The 26,618-nt window shown below is 34.0% G+C and overlaps 1 protein-coding gene across 1 annotated transcript in view; it reads left to right on the top strand.

Moving 5' to 3' along the window:
• The window catches only part of GRID2 (glutamate ionotropic receptor delta type subunit 2), a 1,419,162-nt gene that overhangs the window by 745,452 nt on the left and 647,092 nt on the right, over positions 1-26,618 (top strand). Inside the window, exons 3-4 of the mRNA XM_027060847.2 lie at positions 5,035-5,319; positions 22,056-22,261. Coding sequence (XP_026916648.2) covers positions 5,035-5,319; positions 22,056-22,261 — 491 coding nt within the window. The remainder of the gene's footprint in view (positions 1-5,034; positions 5,320-22,055; positions 22,262-26,618) is intronic.

Genomic DNA, 26,618 nt, shown 5'->3' with positions numbered 1-26,618 from the left:
CCCTGGCAGTCAAGTCTGTGCCAGATTTGAATCCTACCTCTGTCATTTACTAATAGTATGAATTTGAGCAATGCATTTAATTTCACTTAACCAGTTTCTTAATTGAAAATGAGAATCATAATAGCTCCTCTGTACAGTGTTGTTATGAAATGTAAATGCAAAAATAAAATGACTTACAATAGGTGCTAGATTAAATGTTAGGTCCATGTCAGGCTTAGTCACAAATGAGAGGCTCATACTGGCTTTAGATGATTAAAAAAATAGTTGACTGAAAATTACTCAGTTGAATTCATTTGATGGCTGCTAATCAACCATTTTAGCCATTATATTCTTTTTAAGAAGAAATTACATCTTACTGCTTTTTTATTATAATTAAATGAATTTTTTCTATAGTTTCAATTCCTAAGTAGGTAATTATAATTAGACTGGACCTTGTAACAGTGTTTATATATAAAGACCGTCTTTATATAGAAGAATTTGTTGCAAATGATGATATTTTTGGCAAACTACATTGATGATGAGTCAAATACAAAAAATACTTTTTATATACCACCTCTCAGATGATTGCTGAAAATCATGTTTGCAAAGAATGCTAAATGTCTGCATAGGCTGAAAATGCCTTGTGTTACTATATTCTCACAAGTATGGAAGCAAACGTCATGTGCCTTTTGGCAAACAAAAAAAAAAATTTGAGGAGAAAGCAATTATCAATACTGGACTTGTGATTCATTAATAAATTAAATAAGAAAAAAAGTTAAATTAAATTCAGCTTTTGTAGAAACAATCAAATCTTTCTTATCTGCAATGGAAGCCTACCTTATTTTGTTAATTATGAGTTCACTAATTATAAAATTCAATATTGATTAGTGATTTTTTTCAAGAAAAATAATCCATCATATCAAATGTATTGATCAATTTTAAAATATGCCCTGACTTCAGACAATAGTAAAATATAGAAGCTACATACATTTTAAAATTGTAGAAATATGGTACATTGTATCTGAACTGGAGGAACTTGAAAGAATGAAATTCATTCCAAGAATAAACTTCTTAGTTTATTATTGGGAATAAAATGAAGATACGGATCACTTTTGGGGTACAATGATTCTTATTAACTCCACGAATCTTCTTTCGCTGTACTTCACCCCCATTTGCAAATTAACAGAATTAGAAAAATAGGAAAATTCCACTCCCCAGTTACAGTCATATTGTCAGCAGTATTATTGGGAAAAAGGTAAAAGAAAACCAACAAATATTAGATGTTCTCCAACAATCACATCAAAGAGTATTGCAGTTACAACCCACCAGACTCATGTTTTACAGAAAGGGTTACACATCAGAACTACTGAGATGATACATCATAACGCAAATACATTAGCTTGTAATGAATAAAGTAGAACTTCTAGGAGTGGATATGTGTATTTTTTTAAATCTCCACTTTGAATTCTGACACAGGGGAGATCTTACAAACACTATGGTGAATAGATTGGGAGATCTTTGAGAATGGAATCTGCCTATGCATTCTCTTATCTCCAGAGAAGTCCTGGCTCATGTTTAAAGTTGGTAAATGTGTGTTGAAGAATAAATATATGAATGGAGTGTGCTAAAGTCCTTATGTGATTTAAAATCACTGGAAGAGGTTATAAAATTCCTCAGTATAAATTGAGGCAATTTGGTCAATATACATAAGTTAGAAAATATATCATAGGGAATAAAGAAAGATGGTGTTATCCAAAAATATTTCACTGAGTTCTCCTTGAGGTAACTGATTTCAAGGCCCTATATAGATTTTACTTTTAATCCCATTTTACTTAATAAGAAAAATAAGACTCAAACTGATTAGTTTCAGAGATAAAAAAAAAATCATTTAGAATATCATAAAGAATATCATTTAACTTAAATTTATACATTTATACAGAGAACTTCATTTTTATAACTGCTGAGTGACCCGAAAGGGTGAAAGTGTTTTTAATTCCAGTTATTAAAACAAGGAAGGAAGGAAGGAAGGAAGGAAGGAAGGAAGGAAGGAAGGAAGGAAGGAAGGAAGGAAGGGGGTTGGAGGAAGGAGGAAGGCAGGATTTTAATTTATTTTTTATGCTAACATTTATATAGAACTCTATGAATGGTCACTCTCCGAGGCAAATAAATTTGTATCTTCTCTTATTCAACCAACATTTTATATTGACAAAATGGATGTCAAATATAGCCTTGATAGGTTGCATTGTAGGCCCATTCAAGTATGTACCCAACCATGGTTGTGTTTTGACTCAACCAGCTTCAGTTTCTTTTAGGTGTGTGGACTGTTCCTTCTCTCTTTAGTGGATCAACGTATTTTTGCCAAATGTTGGCAGTAGATAGTCTCCAATTAAGCTTTTCCCTATGGAAATCTATGTCTGTCTTTTCTTTGTCAAGCAAAATTTTAAGGGTACCAATATTATTTGCTCGCTATGGTGAAAAGCATATTAGACAATGAGTTAGAGACCTGGGACTTATATTTTTTTAAGGGAGTGGTGTATGCTTTCTTGACAACTGTGAACGATAGAGGGTTTCATATTATAAGTGGGATGCATGTCTAAGACTTCCAGGCTGCTGCTCTCCCAGTCTCTTCCTTGAGAAAATTAACACAATGATTTTGGTACTCTTTCTTGCTAAGTCTCAAAATCTTTCTCAAAATAGAGTTCCAGGATGAAGCAGGCTCCAGGCTCTGAGCTATCAGCACAGAGCCCGACACAAGACTTAAACTCATGAACCATGAAATCATGATCTGAGCCCAACCTGGCCACTTAACTGACTGAGTCACCCAGGCGTCCCTTGTGTGGCTTTTATTGCAAATTCTGATGATTCCTGTTTTTATTTTATAGGGAATTTTCAGTTATTCTTGCTTATATGTGTAGTAGGATGGATAATACCAAATGATAAATAATCTAAAAATAACACATTTGCATGTATATTAATAACAACTGTTTCTAATACTTGATTAGTTTGTGTTGTTACTAACAGAGGTTAATAGGAAGTAACATAGTTGGTTTGAGGAAATCACAGAGTATATACTAAAACAAATCTATATGCTAAATAATGATTTATATATGACTTCAAAGCTTTATTTCTAAATAATGAAGATTAAAAGAGACAATTTTCATATTTGACAAATGTAATACTTAAACTGAATTTTTTATCTCAACTTCTGTTATATGTAACTTTATAACTTTTGTGATAGATCAATCAATAGTGGCCTTATTTCCTACAATAATGAAACAAACTTCTGACCAATGTTTATGCCTAAATCCATTGGAAGCGTAACTGTAAATTCATATAGCTTTTATAAATGTTGAATTCACAAACGTGAGTAGGTTCTATCATTTTTACTGAAACTTCAATCTCAATCTGTTATGGTCTAAGAAACATTCATCCCTGATGCTATCTTTCAGATTTATTTGAAATCATATTACCTGTCTTATGCTTGAAAATAATGTCCCTGCTAATTATTAATTTATTTTGTATGTGCTGGTTGGCTTAAAATTAATCATAATTAAATGTATTTGGTGTTTATGTGCATGTCATTAGTATAGTACTTCTAAACTTACACTTTGTCATCCTTCATTAACTGCCCAATTAATTACATAGAGGTACTTATCATCTATGTTTCAAACACTCTGTAAAACAGATTATAATAATGTGTAAGTATTGAGAATATTATACCTAGAATGTCTAAAATCTAGAATAATACCTGGACCAATTATAATTACTGACCTTTTCAAATGGAATTTATTTTACCTTGATTCCTCCTGAATTTACTTTTGATTTTATTTCTAATCTCTTGCTCTTAAAGACTAACATATAAGATCTCTCAGATCTCTTAACTCTTAGTAAGACTTATTAAATGAGTTACAAGTTATTAAGGGGTTCCTGGCTGGCTCAGTCAGTAGAGCATCTGACCCTTATTCTCAGGGTTGTTAGTTCAAGCCCCACATTGGGCATAGAGCCTTACTTTAAAAATAAATATATAAAAATTAAAATTTAAATAAAAAATTTAAAAAGCTAAAAAAAAAAAAAGAAAAGAAAAACAAAAGAAAAAATTGGGCACCTGGCTGGCTTGATTAGTAGAACACATGATTCTTGGTCTCAGGATCATGAGTTCGTGCTCCACGTTGGATGTAGAGATTACTTAAAAACAAGAAGGAGTTAAGAGTTATTAACTTTTTTTGCTTTATATGGTATGTCTTTATATGTGCTTATAATTTATATTTGATCCAGTTTTAAATATTTTTGAAGTAAGCATATATGCATACACAATGTAGTTAAAATGAAATTAAAACAACAGAGATCATAAATCATATAGTAGAGATTAGAAATTGTACAGCTAGAAACCAGAATGAAATTTAGTGAATGAAATAATTGCTGAAACTTAGTATTTGATTTGGCCAGGAGTTTTCTGACTGTCAAGGAAAAGAACAAAAACATTTTCACTTTTCCAGTGTAATGAGAGACAAAGTGCTATCAAAGCTTTAGATACCAGAATAGCTCTTTTCTGTGGCCAGAAATTCCATATGTAGGCCTTTCATATTCTTTTTCACTCATTCACCAATTTACATATTATCAGCTTTTTGAAAACCTTGTATTATTTACTCAGTGAGGAATTATCTTTTCCCTGAATTATACATTGATAATTATAAAAGTATAGCTGTCACTAATTTGAGTGTTATGTGAAAGGCAAATAGCAGGCATTGAATTTTCTCCAATCCTAGCAATAGTCCTGCAAGGTTCATGCTATTTTGCCCCCTTTACAGATGACAAAACTGAGACTAGGAAAAGCTAAATAATTTGTACAAGGTCAAATAGCTAATAAGGGCAGTTTGTTAGCTGAATCCCAATAGCAATTTTTAATTTGAGGATTTCTTCATGGACATGTTCACTAAAAAAAAAAAAAAAAATCCATAGTTGTGTAATAAGTCCATAAATTTTATTCACAGTTATTCCCAAAGGGAAGTTATATGAAACCCAGAGACATTTAAATATTACTGTGATTTCTTACAGCCTGTGAACTTATGAATCAAGGCATCTTGGCCCTGGTCAGCTCCATTGGCTGCACATCGGCAGGTTCCCTCCAGTCTCTGGCAGATGCCATGCATATCCCCCACCTCTTCATACAGCGCTCAACAGCTGGGACCCCGAGGAGTGGCTGTGGACTCACCCGGAGCAACAGGAATGATGACTACACTCTCTCTGTTCGCCCACCTGTCTACTTAAATGACGTTATCCTGAGAGTGGTAACAGAATATGCCTGGCAGAAATTCATCATATTCTATGATAGTGAATATGGTAAGTGATTGGGAGTTGCGTGAGTTTTGTATGCTGGTATTTGCATGGCAAGCAACTTAATTAAATCTTGAAAAACTTCAAGGAACTTATCCATTGTTATCTGGTTTTTTGTTGTTGTTGTTGTTGTTGTTGTTCTGTCATAATCTTAAAAAATCTAGCAGGAAGAACAAAAAGTTTTCTTAAGGCTTTCAGTTCAGTCGTTTATATTAAATCACTTTGAAGTCAAATTAAAAAATACCTCTTCCTAATGCTCAGTTTATAAATGTTTCTGAATGTTTCTAAAGGCAGTCTAACTCTAATATATCTTGATTTTTTTCAAAGAATGAGAAGTCATAAAGACAATAATGTCTTTCTCCCTTTACAAAAAACATTTATATCTTTATGTAATAATAAAACACCATTTTGGACAGATCCTGGAACATTGAAAATAAATGCCTGTTTGTATTTCTTGGTTCCAAAAAATCCAAAATCTGACACATCTTGCTTACATGCTTACACTCTTTGGAGTCACTGAGACTATATTGCTTTATAGTTCTCATGGCATATTGTCTACAATATGAAATTCCACAAAATGCCCAGTGGTATAAAGACAATTTATATAACCTCCCAAGATGAAACAAAGCATTTGCACTAAATTTCCTGCAATTCAAGGAGAAGATACTTTGTCTCAGTATTTTTACTTGTGTTACATTAAGAAAAGTAAGTAAAAGTGATAGCTATATTTTTTTCCTGAATGAATGTTTTCTAACTGACTGAACCCAAGGGTGTTCAAATGTAGTTTCTCTCCAATTTTTATCATTAGGGGGAATAGAGATGGATATAATCAAATGAGATAAAGCTAGCAGGTCTTCACGAAGAATATATGTTTGAAACATGTTTCTTTAGAGATTTGCCTTAAAGAAGAGTCTCGGAAGATTGTCTTCCATTCAGTATGGATGGATCTAGTTTTTATTTTTTTATGTTAAAAAATCAAGACGATTTCACCCTCTATAGCGCAACTTATTTTTTCTTAGCAAATAAATAAACAAACACTTAAAAATAATGGTTGTCTTGTCATCATCTACCCAGAATTGTCAACGATATTGGAGAAGTTAAACAAGAGCAAGCCAGAAAGTGGCATCAATAGAAATGTGCACAAACAGGATGGCAGAAATCTGGAAAGCATCAAATAAAGCTCCTGTGGAGGAAGAGCAAGTGGCAGTTACATTTAGCCCTAAATATTCAAAGGTCTCATGGGGTTTTGGCAGCCAGAGCAGAATTAAACTTGACGGGTAGATTTCAGCCAGAAGTCTGTGGCACTCTCTAGAAGCAGACTTGTCTCCAGGACGGAAATCCTTATTTTTGTTGCTTAGTTCGTATTATTTAGGGATCACAGAACAAAGACCAAAACTGAAATGAATAAAATAAACAAAAAGAAAGTAAAACATAATTGGCTCATCAGTAAAAGTAAAGATAGGACACAAGTTTGAAATTCCCTGACAGGATTCCTTAGTGGACACAGTAAACTCTACCTCTGGAAACAATATGTTGAGTATGCCTTTGTCAGTTTTTTTCCAGTGAGGTTATCTATTATTTTTATGACCTTTCAAATGGTGTTCTTATGATCTCCGTTCAAGCATAACTTGAAATAATTGATTTTTAAACTGTGAATCTTTCTTGGCACGGGGAGTGGGGGACATTTTTTAGTTAGTCCTGTCAGAATAGTTCAGTAATATAAAGAACAGAAAAGTGATTTTTGATGAAAGTTTTTTACAACATTAAAATGAGATTTTTACTCTCTCATTATAACTATCCATGAGGAAAGAAAATCCCTTGCCATCTTGTTTCCAAGTCCTTACATGGATTACAGTTAGGAAATTCTTCTAAGAGAAGACATTTTTATTACTGATAAGGTAAATGTTTTTGAAAATGTACACTAAATTCATAGTCATAGAGAATCGTTTACATACATTTGAAGTCCCTTATTCTCTTTTCCACTATTTTCCTTTGAGTAAATAAGATGGCTATAAATGCAATGTATGATTGAGTCCTCTGTTAGAAGCAGGTTTGTTTTAGAAATAATAATACTAAAAAAAAAAAGTATTTTCTTTTACTCTGATGATACACTTGCTTTTGACTTACTTTTTAATTTAATAATTCATGAAAAATCACCCTGCTTGTATCCTTAAAATTATTTCCAGTAATACTCTTGTTTAATAAAAGAAAATTTCACTTTGATAATCACAATAAATCTTGCTGGTAAAGAACTGGGCTAGAGTCCAAAATAAACATCAAGCTATCCAAATACCTTCTACCTTGAAGAGGGCTACATGTATTTACATATCCATTCATCAATGTCATCATTTTAAGTTCAAACATTGGAATTATACTTGACTTTTATCTTGGTTATCAGGAATTGCTTTCATTAAGGAATGGATTAAGCATCATCTGTGGATGAAATAAGTCAGCCTACTGGAGCCAAATGTCATTGAAGATGTATTTTGCTTATAAAAATATACTTGAAAAATAAGAAAAAAAAGAATAGGCTTCTATATCCAGTTAATTAGAGAAACACTTTTTTCAAAAGCAGTTAATTATGATTAAGGGCACAGTATAAAAGGCTACTTTAAATTCCTTAACAAAGAAAATTCAAGTCTTTGATTCTAAGTAAATGGATGAAACTGGAAAAAAACAATGTGGAAACTTTATTTGAATGGATTGATTCAAGACATTTTTAAAAGGCTTGAAAGAGTTTAGGAAGTGTTGAGCTTTTTAAAAACTGTGTCATTTAAGAAATATTCATTGCTCACTTAGTGCAATGCAAAATATGAGATAAAAAGTTTTACAGAATGTAGTCTTAGCCTTTAAGAAGCTTACAATTAACAAAAGAGGTAAAATATTTATGACCCTTTTAATCGAAAAAATAGTGTGTTAAGTCTCGTGAATGGTGTAAAGTGAATGCAAATGATGTGTAATGAAGAAGGTGTTGAATTTTTGGTAGCAGTGATCAAAGAAGGCTTTACGGGTGGACTTTAACCTTGAATGTTGCCTCAAAATCCTAGCTAACTTTCACAGTGTATGAGAGACAGTCACTCAAACAGAAAGTGTGAACAAGTATTCCAGCAAGAAAAATTTTAAAAATATTATCTCTGAGTGTTTAATTGGCCAGGCCCTAAACTTAAGTATTTTACATTAGCTCATGTAATCTCAAAAGCTCTATGAAGTTGGTAATACTATTATCACAATTTTACAAATAGGAAAACAGGGAGGAAAAACTGAGTAACTTGCTCACAAAACACAACTAAGGTAGTATCTGAGCTGAAATTTAATGAACTATTACCCAAGAATATAATTAATAGGGCTAATCTTACAGAGAGCATTTATTATACCCAGGGTCTATTCCAAGTGCCTTGCATGTATCATCTCATTTAAGCCTCATAGCTGCCCAGCAGCCTGCTGCGGTAGATAATGACGGTGATGGTGATGATGATGATGATTTTTGCAAATAAAAAGAACATCAGGTAACTTGCAAATAAGTCGAGAAGCCTGAATTCAAACAATGATAGTCTCATACGTAGTCCTTGCTTTCAACCATTAAGAATATTGTGATGCTGTAGAAATAAGGATAAGATTAATTTCTGACAAACTGTAATTTTTTTTAAAAATTACAAAAGAAATACATAGAATCATCGTTATTAAAGAGAGACAATGACATCAAGCCTGCAGATCTTTAACATATTAGTATCATTCAAGGAAAAAATACTGTATGTCAGTTGGAAGATTTGGTTATCATTGGAAGTATGGAAACAGGACAGCCATTGGGCCAAAGTAGCTGATTCATCAGCACAAACAGGTACTTGCCTGCAAAATAACCTTCCTTCCTTTCAGATTTGCCAACAAAATGCCAAGTTTATTTGAGAGACCAATACTTCCAGTTGAAAAACTACATTTTTCAGGCTCTCTTACCTCTTGGGGCTGTTATATAATATGGTCAAGAACTACAAGGCATCTGAGATTTTACCCTACTTACAAGCTAACTTGTGTGAGCTTGCATCAATTTCATGGGTACTGGCAGTAAGCACTATACTCCTTTAGAGAGAAAGAGGACTTTAATACTCATAGTGAAGCAGGCAGCATGAGCCTCAAGTTAATGTTGGTTCCTCTTGACCTCATGTCCCACAGGGCTATGTGGAGCCACTCAGGCGGATGCTATACATGAAACAGGCTCATATGACAGCTAAGAAACCCCTGGCTTAGGGAATATGTGTCTTTTATGATGGGCTTCTAAGTAAACATGCTCGGTATATGTCCCAAAAAAAAGACACTATCTTCATTGTAAATAAACCTGTCTTATCTAGGGAGAGCTGCTCCTTCCATAATGCACAATAAGACATGAAACCTATGGAAATTGTCTACCGAAAATATTCATTCTTTGCTTCTACAACATTGTTGACTTCTGGCAAATTTCCCCCTAAATATGCCAGTCCTAAGACCACTCTGGTTAATCTTACTGACAGGAAATAGGATCAAATCTATTCAATTTGTCTCCTCTGCATTTATTTAAAGATACTATAAACAAGATTTTAATGAGCAAGATTGATCTCAACTATGCCCCTCAGGGTCCAGGACTTAAATAAATCCCATGAACTGTCAAGACTCTACTTTAAAAAGTCACAGAGCTTCCTCCTTAAATTTCTGCATAAACCATTTTACTTGGCCAGAGGCTTTGATCCAAGTAAATAGGATTTATTTGTGATTGCAAAGAGTCTGCCTGTCTCACAAGGAGAAATTCTGTCATGTATAACTACCATGGCCAGTGGTTTAGGCTGACCTGACTGACTTCTAAGGATGAAGTGGTACCATTGATCACTTCAGTGAAATTTAGGGGAAAAAAATTCTAATTGGACGGCTCTGATCATAGGGAAAACTACCTGTAGGTATACTTCAGTAACAAGTCCGGTATGGCTCCATATGGCTCCCCCATATTACTAAAAGTAGCCTCACTTTAGAGATATCTCAATAAAGTACTACATTTTCTGCTGCTGGCATTTACTTAAACAAGTTCTCATTGCCACTCCTAATGAGTGACTCATGTCTTCAGGAAGGAGGTAATGTTCATATAAGAACAATAGTTCTGGAAGTGTATATGACGTTCCTGGTGTGGGAGTAGGGATGGAGAGATGGAGGTTAGAAAAGAGAGGAAGGAAGTGTTACTTACATTGCTGGGACCCCTGAGTGAGACATACATCAGTAGGGCCTTCAATATGACTTCTTGCCAACTAGTAGTTCTGAGTTCTCAATTCATATACAATATTTGAGTCCAGCTCTGGTTTAGGAGGCACAGCCTGAGGGCAGTCAATCTATTCTGTCTTTATTGTCTATCTCAAGGGTTAGGAACCTACTCTTGGGCCTGAAACTTCTTTTTGTAAATAAAGTTTTATTGGAACACAACATGTTCATTTGTTTACATGTTCTCTATGTCTGCTTTTGAGCTACAATAGCAGAGTTGAGCAGTTGCAATAGAAACAAAACCCAAAAGCCTAAAATATTACAATCTGGCCCTTTTAAGAAATTGTTTACCAATCTCTGTTCTATGGCATTAAAACTAATATTGAGGATACAAATTAGAAAGTAGGTGCATCTCTGAATCAGGGTAGAATGGAAAAGAACACAAGATAACCTTTCATGATAACACAAATATTCAATATCTTGTTTTTAGTGGTAGTTACAGGGCAATACAATAAATTCCCCTTGAACTACACAGGTAAGGTCTGTTTGTTTTATTGTATATAAATTATATCTCAACCAAAACTTAGAAGACAAACTAATTCATCAGATATTTGAAGAAGAAAAAAGGAAAAAGGGGTAAAAGCAACAGTTTTAAACTAAATAGCATAACTGAATCATGATCATTTAGAGATTATGGAGTCATAAAAAAAATTCATTTAGAATTGAATGTAGTAGACTCCTAGAACCTGAATTTTATAATAGATCAAAATGACTAGAAGAGCTTTTTAATCATCAGAAAACCTGAGTCCCATCACAGGCTCCTGGAATCAGAATTGTTGCAGGGTGCCTGGGTGGCTCAGTTTGGCTCGGTCATGATCTCATTGCTCATGGGTTCAAGCCCCATATTGGGATTTCTGCTGCCAGCACAGAGTCCACTTCAGATCCTCTGACTACCCCCTCCCAAAAATATATAAACACTAAAAAAAAAAAAATTGTTGCAAGGTATGCATCAGCAACATAAGTATTTTAATACTCTCCAGGAGGTTCCAATACTGTCAGCTTTGTTCCTCCAGAAGGCATTTGGAAGCAAGAAATTTCAGTAGACCTCTTCTTCAGCATCTTTGATTCATAGCATTGTTTCCCCTTCCAGAATATTCCAAGGGAGAAAGAACGCATTATATTTTGAAGGAGCCTATTTCACATTTGTACAATGGGTATTTCTAGCTGTCAAAAAAACTTTCTTTATGTGAAACTTAAAACACTAATATTGGACAAAATGATCCATTTTGGATAATATAAAATGAGAATGATTTTGCTGAAAATCATTTATCAATAAATGAAGAAAATGAATATGCCCCCTGAACCCTTCTTAGTATTCTACTGCATAAGTACCATTTTCAACATGAGCAATTTCCCAATTTCAATGTGTTGTGCTTTTCAAATATTCCACTTTTCTAAATGTCTTTATCCCTATCTATTTTGTTTTTTAATACCTTTGTATATGCTCTGATACATTTACTTTTTGTACAATACACCAACTGCTATCTATTGCCTAAGAAAGCAGAGTGAATCCTCTCTTTTTTAGCAAAACAAAACAAAACAAAACACACACTTGTACTTTGTGGTTTTTTAATAATTTCTTTTTTAAAAAAAATTTAATCTTTATCACTTAAAGATAATGGTATCACTTTTCATTTTCTTCACTTATTGGTAAATGTTTTGCAGCAAATTACCCTTCTAATTTTGCATCTCAATTTGCTTAGATTTCAACCAAATCTCCAGGAGGAAGTTTGGTCAATTAGGTGGAATATGATATTAAGGAAGGCTCATTAAAAGCAATTGGTAGTAGTCCAGGGTAGGCTCACTATCAGAGAGGTGTATGCAAGGAATTAGTTGAATGAACTAGCCAATGGCTAGATTCCAGAATCAAGGAACTGACAATATACAGAAACCATAAAGTTATAGAAAGCTATAGAAGTAGGTAGTTCTTAAAGTAGAATAAAAGCAGATATATTGCTTTAATGGGAGGATTCCATTCTGAGAGTATTGATGAGAGAAAAGTTGAATTTCATAGCCGGGAGGACTGAATAGAACTGATTTACCAGAGTGACATATGGAGTGAAATTGAAGGGTGCTTCAGTGAATGAACTACTTGAGTTCCTTAATATCCTTTACCTAAAACAATATTGGTCCCACAGCCCAATACTGGATTTGATCTATTGATAGTTCTATTAGATGGATCAAGTTATGAAGACTAGAAGTGTAATACAATGACAGGGATCTAAGCAGCTTTTTACAGCAATGACATGGAGACATGAACTTATTGAAAGTAATTAGATATTTTACCATAATCTATTACATAATCTCTACTTCAGTTTATGTATTGGTTTCATTCATAAGCAAGAGAGATGGCATTAGTGACTCCAAGCATATCCTTACATATTATTACACTAAAGAAAGACCCTTTCCCTGCTTTGTCTGTATAGCAAATATCATACATGTAGGTATGTATCTATGCATCAAATCTCAGGCCATGTTTGGGTCCATTGCTCTTCCCTTAATCAAATAATTTGGTCGGGCATTTGGTGGACTCTCTGTCACCATCCTGAATTATGTGATGGGTGAATTACCTCTGGGTGAAGGGTAGGCATATAGGGACCCATGTTCTTCTTTTTCCAGTTAAGGGAACCTTGCTTATAAGAAAAAAAAATACTTAGTTAAGCATTAATTAGATCATTTTATTTTAATTAAGTTAAATTTTAAATTTTAATTTAATATTAAATTGACATATATGAAATATTTTAAAACTATAAGTACTTGTCTTTATAATTCAACATTTAAAATTATTTCTAAAACACACACCTATTAATTCTACTTTGAATTTGTTTTTGTTTGTTGATTTTGGTTAGCTGGAACTTATTTATGTTTTCAACCTTTCTGACATTTTCCTTAGTGCCAGGATAGTATATTCTCTTTTACAATAAGTTTTTTGGCCATATGTAAATTTCTGCTCTAATTTGTTAAACTGAGTACTTCTGAAAATCAGAGACCTTAAAGTGCATAATAGGTGTTGATAAAATATCTTAGAATGGAAATGATTAAATGAAATATACATTTTTCTCTTTATATAGAAATAAAATATTTTAACACCCATCGACACAAAAGCAAAGAAAAAAAAAGAAAAACAAAACTCAACTCTAAGGATTACTAAATGAGTTACTTATGGGCTCTCCTGAATTCTGAAAACATTAGTTTAATGATTCCAAATTAAGGGTCAATACATAATCGAGTGACCTGAGGTACTTACACACTACCATTAAGTACATCAGTGTATCACCCTTTCCTTACAATTACATTGCCATATGTTAAGCCCCTTTGAAATGAACACTGGCTGATCATCCTCATGAATGCATTCCAAGGAATAACATTTATTCCATGCATCTTGATGTAGGCTTAATCAAGGCCCGTAAAATGGACACATTCCTCTTAATTGATTGCAAATGTTTATAATTACCCTGAGAGTTTTTTTCAAATGTCTAATGACTATAATATTATTAACTATCTCTCTAGACAGTCTTAAAGCTGTTTATTGCTCATTTGGCCACTTTCCAACTTTCAGTTCTCTCATTTACTTCAATGTGCGTCAATAAGCGTATAATTAATCCAAGCATCTTATTGAACTATTTCTTTTCCTTTAGTACGTATTATGCCGAGTAGTTAAAAATGATATATTGAACTACTTTGGATTTGTTCTTAGTCAAATGTCCTTATTGATCAGCATTACTGTAAAGATGACTCTCATACTAAAACACTATGATCTAATGCTAAAATAGTAAGTTCTCATTAAATAGAAAATCTTAGTGATGGGCCACTGTTGCTAGACTGTCACCTCAAAATCTCAGACGGCATATTATCTTTTTTTTTTTCCTAAATACACTACAAATGGCAAGGAAATACTCATTGGAGACTTAAACTCCCTTTGAAGTAAGGGTTCTTCTAAATAAGAATTTTTAGATCACTCAGTGGTTGAAAGACTTATTTTCTCAGGAAATGAAGCATTTTGTACAGTATGCTTTGCTATCTATTCATATGTTGGGAAAAGGCATTCAGCTCAATGATGTAGCTCACATATCTGGCGACATGACATATTCCTTTTTATCTAAAAAAAAAAAAGTCACAAGATTCTACATAGTAATTTTAATGCTCAGAATTCTGTCATCATTTCAGAAACTCCAGGATTGGCTGAATGCAGTGCTAGTCTCCTGCTCCAAGTGAGGTCTTCAATGCATTAAGTCGTCAAAATGATTAAATATGCCTAATCTACTCAAATGAGGGAGAGAGATGAGTAGAGGAGAAAAAAAAAATCAGAGACTTAGTGACAAATCTCTTTTCCTACCAAATTCAGTATTTTAAATTGGATATTTGAATATAATGATCTTGAGGAATACCATCTGATATATTCCAGATAATGTCACTAAATTTAGTTAAATCGCAACTATAGTTTGGAAAATGAGTAGTCAAGTGAGATTCTTCTATCTACTGTAGGGCCTGTGTTATCATCAGATGGTATAATAACAAACTCCTTGAGGGCAAGGACTGTTTTTTGTCTTGCTCAAACATTCTTTCAGGTGCTTGGCACATAAGAATTGATTCTAAAAGGGATGTATTTGGATGCTGACCACTGGTTTGCAATGTACAACAGGATATCATACTAATGGTTTGGCGGTCAGTTTGGACATGTATTTATACATTAGATTCTAATATAGCCTGGGATTTCTCTATCCTAATCTAATTAAATTTAAACCATTTTTAATATAGAGATTACATTTAATCTCACATTAGTAACCAGGATAAAGTCATTATTTTACATAATTTAATAAAATAAATAATTGAGCTTCAATCAGCCACTACCTCTTGGAGAGTTTTTGTGGGAAATGGTCTGAATAGGTTACACAATTCAGATGTCAGAGAAGTTGACAGTTGCTATAATGTCAACTTCTGAGGATGTTACCTCGGTCAACTTTTAGTCCTTATAAAGATTTCCTTTTTTCATTTTTTTTCACAGAAAAATATAGCAGAAGAAAGTTAAGAACAAATGGGACTTTTGACTGGGTTAATAAAGTCTTGATAATGAAAATGTACCTTGCTTAGAAATTTGTGCTTAATAAACTGCTTTAATATTTCACAAAGCCCTATTTCCTTTTATCAGAACAACCCAGTGATTTGTTTAAACATGTTTCTTTTCATCAGTAAGGTGTAGTTAGTTGCTATTAACCCTATGTTTCCATTCCTGGCTTCCATTTCTTTTATTGGCATTAATTACACTGAATCCTAATTACCTGTGTAAGTTATCCTTTGCTCCACTAAACTGGATGTATATCACAGATAGGAACTGTGTTTTTACCTTCATCACCAAACTATCATATATTTACAAAAAAGGTTTTATATTAGTCAATACCCTTTCTCTTGAAAGGGACAAGAATTCACTTCAAACTAAGTGAAAAAAAAGAAAAAAAATTTTTTTTCATTGACTCATGTAGTTGAGAAGTCTAAGGAACAGCTGCCTTGCCTCTGTTTTACCTCACACATTGGCTTCTTTCTCAGCTTCTCTCTAAACAACACTGGCTGCGCAGTCCCAAAAGTACATCATACCACGTGTGATATAAAAAAGAGATTTTTTTTTCATTATCCATGTATCAAATTTCAGTCCTCATTTGAATCCTGTGACTATCCAGGGATGTGGTGAGCTCAAATTGACCATCCTGGGATACATGGCCATCCAGTAATAGAATATAGAACACAATAGAATGTTGAATACAAGGGATGGGGACAGGTTTGTTTCTTAAATGAAAAATGAAGTCTTGTTATTTGTAATAAAGGAGAAGAAATACTGGGAAGCTAAAAACAACAGACATCAACTATGAAATTAGTTCCAAGTCCATAGGGTAGGTGGGCATAAAAGTAAGGATCCGAACCTGGTTGTCTGACATCAAGTGTACTGTGTTTTCCATAGATAATTGTTTCAAAGAAGAAAGATGCAATGGTTTATAAGGGCAAATTACTTATAATGTCAAATTAGCCTGAAAACCAAAACAATAAATGCAAGGAAAATTCCTGGATACATTCTGTCCTGTGCCATCCAACCCCCCCACCCCTTCAGAACTGAAGCACATATTCCCCAATCTGTGAGAGCACTGACAGCTCAGTACCCTCCCAGGAATTGCCCTCAGCTGAGGAGAAACACCAAATCGAAGCCCATGAAGGACGATCAAGTTTCTCCTTCCACTGGCCCTAACGTGAGAGAACTCTGAGGGCATCCCACTTCCAGGGGTCTGGGCAGATTCGGTTGAGCAGTATCCCCACTCTCCCTCTGCTAACTCTTGCTCCCTTTCCTGGCTACAGAAGCGTTATTCCTGCAGGCTGTTCTTAATAAACATCCTGTTCTTCCATCTTTACCTCAGAGTTTGCTTCCCTGGAAAACTCAATCTTCTATAGCTTAGTACATTTTTCTTAGGCCTGAAAGACAGCTAGTTAGATTCATTAATAACTGAAACCAATTCAGTGTTATTGGGAAGGGTATTCGTGTCTGTTATATTTCTTGATATTTTTATTTAAAATTTGCCTCTATTTAGGGGCACCTGGGTGGCTCAGTCGGTTAAATGCCAGACTTCAGCTCAGGTCATGATCTCACGGTTCATGGGTTCAAGCCCTGCGTCAAGCTCTGTACTGACAGCTCAGAGCCTGGAGCCTGCTTCAGACTCTGTGTCTCCCTCTCTCTCTGCCCCTCCCCAACTCACACTCTGTCTCTCTCTCTCGAAAATAAACATTTATAAATAAATAAATAAATAAATAAATAAATAAATAAATAAATAAAATTTGCCTCTATTTAAACAAAATGTAATACACACTACTAGTTAACATGTGAACATCTATTCTTTACCTTCCAGTGTAGCATGAATAGAAAGAAAATCATTAAGAGCAGTGACGATATGCTAATCCAGGTTCTCCAATAACTACCTTTAAGGGGAGCAAGCAGATCAGACTAAGAGACCATAATCTAGGCAGTATGCATAATGTTTTTGGTATCTACATATATGGGGAAAAGGAGGATCCATAATCTTCATGGCTTTTTCATAGGAGCCTATGAAAGAAAGGGTAAGAAATTGGAGCATTCGTTCTCAAACTGGTTTCCTAAGAATCTTCAGCTGAGAAAATATCTGGGCTTTGTCATTAGAGTTTTTATTTTATTGTAGTGGGGTGGGGCTCAGAAAACTTCTTTTTCAACAAGTTTTCCAGATGATTACAAAATTAAGTGGACCACCATGTGAAAAGTGCTGACCTAAGGACTAGACTCAAGTATACTTCTCTACTAGTTTTCTATTCCTGCTGTAACAGATGACCACAAATTTAGAGGCTTTAACAACACAAATTATTATTTTACAGTTCTATAGGTTGGAAGGCTGACGTGGAAGCCCATTGGGCTAAAATCAAGATATCAGCTGGTCTGTGTCCCTTTCTGGAGGCTCTTGGGGAGAACCTTCTATGCCTTTTCTAGCTTCTAGAGACCATCCACATTTCTTTGCTGAAGTTCTCCTTCCCCCTTCATCAAAGCCAACAGTGTTACATCTCTTTGAACTTTCCCCAAGGTCAACTCATTCTTCAGTAGTCAGATCTCCCTTTGACTCTCTTTTGCCTTTTTCTTCTAATTTTAAGGACTCTGTTATCACCAGATCCACCCCAATAATACAAGATACTCCCCATCTTAAGATCAGGGGATGAACAACCTTAATGCCACCAAGAGCATTAAACCTCTTTGCTGAATAACTTATTCACAGATTCCAGGGATTAGGATTTGGGCTTCTTTGGAAGGTCATTATTTCACGTAGCACAAGTTCCTTTACAGTGTCTGGGAAAAAAAAGCAATTTTTTCCCTAATCTTATGTTTAATAACTTAGTTAATGAGCCTTCTACCACTTGCTGTTTTAGAATTATCTGGTCAGTAGAATCAGTAATCACTGGAATTACTGAACTGAAACTATATTTAACTTCCTATTGTTAATGAATAGCACTTAGTCACACCCACAGGCCTAGAAGTTCTTGAAGTAAGGCACTATGTCTTGTCTTCTTTCTTTCTATGACTTTTATTTTTATTTCTTGTCAAGGAATAGACACACAGCTGAACAATTGTGATGGTTAATTATGTTCATGAATTATTAAAACCAAAGGCCCACTCTCTCTTTTAATAACATTTCCATACAGCAACTAATAGACAGCATGATTCAGATTCTTCTCATATTAAGCTTACCAGTTGCCACATGTCGTGGGTGTTTGGTATTATTCTTAAATAAGGAAAGCCGTTACTGTTTAATTCCTGCATTTCAAGAGTCTAAAACATTATGCTTGCTATTTTGGGTAACTAGCCAACAGTAAATTTTAGACAGTTAGGTTCTATCGCATGGGAAGGGTGATCTCCTAATAAGTGATTATGTACTATTATTGTTAATAATAGTAACTGGTGTGTTTTAGACCCTCCACTGTAATTTACACACAGTAGATCAGAAAAAATACTTGAAAATTTTACGAAGAGATTATCTAGGTAGTGATAACCGGAATTCCAGACTAAGGAAGCAAAGTTGTAATAGCGATCTTGTATCACATCACTTTTGGGGCTATACAACAATATGCCATATTACTTAATTTCTGGCCAAAATAAAAGCTAAAAAATGCCATACGGTTTTAAATCAAGAGAAAACTATTTATAAGCTCGTTTGAGTTATACTATCAAACAAGTCACTCTCAGAGTTAGACGGCTTTTCATTTTTCACACGTAGGTTGTCATCCAGTTAGATCCTCTACTTAAACTTTTAAGAGATTAAAACTGTATTTAGAATAAAATCAAAGCTTCTTTTTGTGTCTCTCCAGGAACCACATAATCTGCCTCTCCCTCTCCATACATCTGCACCCCACTCTGTTCTCCCCTCACTAACTTGGGTGCATCCACACTGGAAGCCTTTATGTTCTTCAAACACAAACTCTTCTCTGCCTTGGGCATTTATCATGCTGTCATCTCTTCCTACGTCTTTGCTTGGGTAATGGCTTCTCATGTTTTAGATCAGTTTAAGTACCAGTTTTCCAGCGAAACCTTCCTTGACTATTATAACTAAACTCGATTCTCCTCACCACCCTGTCATTATCTACCAGATCACCCTTATTGTTGCTTCCCAAGAACTTAGTGTGATTTGTATTTATTAGTTTGTTTACTTGCTTACTGTCTGTTTCATTGTGGAGAATGGTATTCATTGTTGTGTTCCTTGAACACAGCATTGTATCTGTATTCAATAAATGCATTTTGGAACATTTTTTTCCCTCAAAGTTAAGATATGAAATTGCACCAGTATGTTATATCTCTGAACAGAAGATTTCCTAGAATGTAATTGATCTGGAACCTTAAGCTTTGGCCACACTGTTTTCTGGGCATCTTTGTTTATTTCAATGTATTTCTTGTTTGGTTTGTATTACATTTAACTGCACATTTAAGTGATTCAATATAAAGAAACAACTACTTACAATTCAAAATCAAGGATCTGCTTTGGTGCAAATTGTAAAGGTATTTGGTTCTGGGATGGGTCCGAGGCTTCTGTATTTTTAATAAGATTCCCGAGGTGATTCTAATTCATACCAAGGTTTGAGAACACCTGTTGAATGTGTACATGGTCCTATTATATGTCTACCTATATCTGTAAATCTCATTAGATCTAACCTTTTGTTTAATCCATACTTGAGTATTTTAAACCCTCAGGTACTTCCTGACTTGGACACTTAATGAGTACATAATTAATTATTAATATATTATTGTTGCTTTTACATCTCTTGTGCTCTAGATGAGGCTTTGTTCTGTCAAGCTTTATGATTCTGATATCCTGGATTTATAATATAACAAGGAATGAGACATATAATGCAGAATTTATACAGTAATCTATTTTAAGAGTTTTAGATTCACTAGATAGCATATACTATTTATAGAATTGTTTTAAAATAAAACTAATCATAAAAAGAAAGCAAGTTATTTTTATTAATTTGTAACCCTGCAAATATAAACTTTCAGTATGAGCAAATATTGGTTTCCAAATTTGTAGCTATTTGTTTTCTAATTCTATGGGCTTACATATTGTTTTAATTGTTAATGTATGAAAAACACACGAGCTAATTATTGCCCTTGAGAGACAAATTTTACATGCATGCAAACATGTACAATTGGGAATATTGAAGTATAGTCCATTCATAATAAGCAACCTACAATTCTATTTACTTCTTATCTTTCACCAGTTTTTTTATTCCCTCAAAACACTCTTAGCCATAGATATATAGAGAAAAAATATAGTTTATTATATCATTAAAGCAAATCTGCTATATTAAGATTGTAAAGTTCAGATCCCTTCTATAAACAGCCAATGTGGTATGAAGAAATATTTGTAGCATTTCAGACACTTATTGTTACTTAAATATACATCAAAATACAATCTTTAAACACTTTTTTTTAGAATGGATTTGATCCTTTTATTTAAATATGAAATAGAAAAAAAAGAAAAAAATATGAAATAGAGATAGTTTTCATTTGATAATCTTTTAGAACTTTGCTTATTTTGGACTTGGTGTGTGAATATTTTGTTAAAATATATCTCATAGACAAAGTACATCCCTCATACTCCTGAAAAGAGAACTATCTCCTACCAGGTTTGCAGTATTTGAGCTAAGGAAGTGGTACTCATAAAATGACAAAAGAATGGCTACTTTATTTGTGGTCTAAATGACCTGTAACGCTTAGAAAATAACCTCTCAAAAGCCTCTTTCTATTTAGATTGTCAATGTCAAGTCTTAGTAATATTATTGCCTGTTTCTAGAACTGGTAGTAATTTTGATTTAGAGTCATCTGCCATTAATGATATTCATATTTTATCTAAAGTTAATATCACTCTTGAATGCTGAGCAAAATAAATAGACAAATGACAGTCTTCCTCAACTACTTCCCCCTACCCAGTCCTAAGATTTTGGTAGAGGTGAGATAATTTAAAATGCTCAATGGAGACAAAGAAATTCATTTAAAAAATAATTCCTGGGGCGCCTGGGTGGCTCAGTCAGTTAAGCGGCCCACTTCGACTCAGGTCATGATCTCACGGTTTGTGGGTTGGAGCCCTCCATTGGGATCTGTGCTGAAAGCTCAGAGCCTAGAGCCTGCTTCGAATTCTTTTTCTCCCTCTCTCTCTGTCCTTCCCCTGCTCTCTCTGTCTTTCTCTGTTTCAAAAATGAATAAACAAAAAATTAAAAATAATAATGCCTACATTTTTCACATAAACACATTATATTGTACTAAACCTAAAATACATTTGAGAGCTCTATCAGCTACTCAATTAGTAGTTTTAAATAGTCTACAATGTGGAACAATAAACTGCATTTTGGTTTGAGTGAAATAGCTTTTATCTACCTTTTGTGCTCTAATTCACATTTCGATGTGCTTTTGATGTTCCTAGATATCCGTGGAATACAGGAGTTTTTGGACAAAGTATCTCAGCAGGGAATGGATGTTGCACTGCAGAAGGTAGAAAACAACATCAATAAAATGATCACTACTCTCTTTGACACCTTGAGAATAGAAGAATTGAATCGCTATCGAGACACTCTTAGGCGAGCCATCCTTGTTATGAATCCTGCTACTGCCAAATCCTTCATTACTGAGGTAAGTGAAAATTTTCATGGGGTAGGGATAGGTGAAGAAGTAAATGCTTTGGAATAGACCTAACAGACAAGTTGAAAATTCAGAGAAGTGCTGGAGAATTAACTACCCAATTCTCATTAGCACTAATGGAAGTGGCACTGAATTTCTTGCTCATTGCATTTATCCCACACTGTCCAGTTAATTGGTGAGAATGTTTGTTGTTATGTATTTAAGCACACAGCCAGGACGATTTTAAGAAATCTCATGGGAGTTCAAAAGTGTTGTTGACCCTGAATTACTTTAACATGTTCAAGAATAAATTCTCTAAATTCTCTAACCAATCCTTAAATTTTTGCAAGTCAGAATAGTACCTCTGAGAAAAGATATACTTCAATCAGGCTATTATTGCCAGAACATGATTACTTTTACAGAAACATAGAGCGGATTTACTTCTGTGAACTCTGTACAAAGACAAATAATTAAAACTGTCTGAAGCTCTACAAAGTGATGCCCATTGTACATTTTATGATGCCACATCTTCAAAATTTTAATTGTGTCTGTTCATTTGGCTAGAAGTTCCAACACTTTGTAAGAACACAATTAAGACTTTTTAAATGATTGGTATGACAGCTTTATGTTCTAAAATGCTTGCTATTGCCCTGACAGGATTATTGTCATTTTGCCTACTTCACATTTTTATTTTTATGTAGTGCGAGAACTGGTCATGACAGTACATACTTTCACCTGGGTTTTATTATCAGTGTTTTTAATTTTGGTGACTATTTGACTAATACTTTTTTCCTCACTTCTCTAGTAAGCTTTCTTTAGCTCTCAAAGTGCTGCTATAAAGCCTCCAAATTAGGAATGTGCTAGAAATTCTTTGACACTCTATAATATAATTGGTATGAAGGAACTGAAGCAGAATATAAATCACTAAGAAGAATAAAACTTTTGGAAAACTATCAATAATGGCATTTTTTAACATTTTAATAGAGAACTTTGTTATGCAGTTAAGGACATGTGTAGAATATTGACCTTTTCTAATCTATCAAATTACTCAGAGAGTCTCATTGAACAATGAGATGTTTCCACAAGAGAAAGAATATTTCCCATCTTACAGGAGTTGTTTTTTTTTTCCTTCAAGAAACACAAAATCTGGTAGAAAAGTTAAGACAGGTACACAAAGACATATAGCATAAATTAGAATCTTAAAATTATAATAAATGAGGCAGAAGCATCTATGGTCATCCTTGGTTGGGGGTTGTGGACATCAGGAAGGCTCATTGAGAAGACACATTAGAATTGGACTTATTATCATTAGTAGGAATTCACAAAAGAAGTGTGATATTCAACAGACAGATACAAGTCCATCTCAGCCACTTTCTAGTCATGTGGGGTTGGCAAATTACTTAACACTTCTGAACCTCTGTTTTGTCATAAATAAAATGAGACTACTATATTGGTCTCAACGTATTAAATTTGTAATATAATGAGGCATCCTGTATTATGCCTTAAAGGGGGATTTGGGATGGCACCTAGTAAGTACTTAAGACATGGTAAGTTGTAGGTCATTTTTTTCTAGCGTATAGTACGTTCCTAATCACAGCAGGTGCTCAAAAATTACTTGGTGAACTGAAAAGAATGTCAAGATGTGCAAAGACATAGTCCTTGATTGTATGCTCAGAATAAAGCAAGTAGTTTTTTGTATAGATTCAAAGTAGGATACACGGAAAAGAGAAGTGACACACACTATGTAAATCATGGATGTAAACCAGATGGCAAAGGCCTACTAATGTCAGGTAACAGTTCATATATATTTACCAAGCAGTCAGAAGTAACGGGCTAAGAAGAGGGACAAGAAGATCAGTGCTTTTGCCAAATCATGATCTTTGCTAGTATTCTGACCACAGTCCCCTATCCTTGACTTTGAACTTTGATACTTATAATAATCTCTTTCCAACTTTGTTCCCAAGCGTATAAAATATATATGTTTTTGTGATTTTCCTGAGTCCTCTCTTCTTTCCTCTACCCAGACACCACTTTTCTCCCCCAACTCACTTTTCTTTCACAATCACTGATTTTATGTCTCCAAACTGTACTGTTTCTTCTACAGCCTCAATGACAGGAAGAATGTTAACCTACCCCCCTTACCCATCCTAAACTAGCTATACTGTCCTTTGACCTCTAGAGTGGCTCCCATTTTCAATTAACTGTATTCAAACACCTCTCAGCTTGCGTCTGCTCCCCTATGTGTTCTAGGAGCATTTCCCCACTTAGGGAAATAGACTGGCCCTTCAGTACTAGAAACAATTAATTCAAAAGGCAAGCAGCATGGAATTTAGAAGGCATGTGGCATCAAAGGTCTGGAGATACAAAGAATAGTTCTTGACTTAGAGGACCACTTGATCTAGTGGAGGAGGCAAGCTTGTAACTAAATAATAAAATATGAAAGAAAAATGCTATAACAGTGATAAGTAAATGGTTCCTATGGTAGAACTGAGAAACTCTGCAGGGAGCTGGTGTTTGGCAGGAAAAATTTCACAGATAATTTGCTTTACCAGAATTGTGCAAAATTGTTAAGAATTCATTAGGCAGACAATGAAAGGCAAACAATTCAGTGTTTGCGTCTGTATGTCTGTGATATACAGACAGTTTTAAAAATAAAACATGTGAATATTTTGTAATTAAAAAAGCAGGAGTCCCTTAGTCTACCTTCTTCTGTCTCCATTAATTATTTCCAGAATGAATTAATTTTTAAAATTTCATTTTTAGTTTTAGAATACACATTCACATGATTCAACATTTAAAAATTTCAGGATAACCTTCTGCCACTGTTTCTCAAACACCCAATTATCTTCTCAAAGGAAAAAAAATGTGTCTTGTGTTGCATTCCAGGTATACACATATACATATACATATACATATACATATACATATACATATCATACATACACCTTTTCACGTTTTATTACACAAATAGTGGTTTACTACATATGTGCCTGAATTGTTGTTACTTAGTAACATCTAAGAGCTCATTCCATTGAGATCTATGAAGTGCTCTTTATAATTTTTAATGGTTATATAATATTTCATTAATAGATGAAGTCACTCTTAGCTTTTTTCCCCATTTCTACTTACTCTGGTGAGTATTACTAGTTGACTTATTATTTTATCATCTACCTATTTCATTTTTGCTATTATAAATGAAGACTTAGTTCATTGACTTCACCCATATTCACAATCTCTTCTCACCTTTACTCCACTGCACCTGCTGTGGAAAAGGCATGGTGGCCCTGAAGTCACTTCATGGCTCTCTCACTTTTCTGCCTCCCTATTACTTTACTTTTATATTGGGTGTGTTAAGAGCATATATATTCTACTCTGTAACCATAAATAAACCTTTCATGCCTTGGCTAAAAGCTGATTCTATAGGATGAAAATCTATAAATGTGCTTATACTTTTATTACTATGAATATTTTTCACTGAACAACAAAGTATTAGGATATGGTTTATTGAGGGCCTTTTTCTCAGGTTTTTCATTTGAGTAATTACTTTTTTAGATTTTTTTTTCTTCATTTTATCTTTGTTGGCTATTTAAAATCTAAACTCCTGTCTTTAGAGGCAAATCTCCAAACTCCTACTAATTTCCTGCCTAAGGTCTTCCCTCCCAGAGCCCTTTCTTTTCTATGCTATTTTTGGCACTTTCTTCATCACCCACTCATCTGGGTCAGATCTACAAATTCTTGGATCTCATGTCTTCTAGTCTCTTAGTTTCCTATATTGCCTGAGCATATCCTCAAGTAACTACCAAAAGAAGGGTATGTGGAGTTAGACTTCATCATTCCTTCTATTTATGAAAATATATTTGTTCTAACTTCATATTTCATGAATAAGTTGGCTAATTATAAACCTCTAGTTCAAAAATCATTTACCTCAGAACTTCATTAGCATTAATTTATTGTACTCTGGCATTCAGTCACCTGAAAAGAAATCCAATGGATGTTTGTTCTTATTTGCTTGAAGGTTGCTTGTTGTTCGTGCTTTGAAATTTTGGGAACTTTATTTTTAATGTTTTCAAATTTCACAATATGTGTCTAAGTGGGTTTCTTTTACCATCCCTTTAACTCTGTGCTATCTAAGTCTTTTTTTCCCTTTGAACATATAAAGTAGCTTTGACTTCTCAAACGTTAATCCTTAGAATTTTTAAGTCCTATTTTCTCACATTACCTTTTGTAAAGTATTTTTTCCTTAGTTCATCTTGATCTATTTCATATTGCAGTTGTTTTCAAATGTTTTATGATCCTTGCTTGACGTTAATATTTAGGAATTAATAAGTTGATTGAAAGTTGTACATATGAAGACACCTTTTGGCTTGTC

Source organism: Acinonyx jubatus, chromosome B1 (assembly GCF_027475565.1).
Source record: "Acinonyx jubatus isolate Ajub_Pintada_27869175 chromosome B1, VMU_Ajub_asm_v1.0, whole genome shotgun sequence".
NCBI classification, from domain to species: domain Eukaryota; kingdom Metazoa; phylum Chordata; class Mammalia; order Carnivora; family Felidae; genus Acinonyx; species Acinonyx jubatus.
Note: the sequence above shows the minus strand (reverse complement) of the source record. Positions and strands in the feature narration are given on the sequence as shown.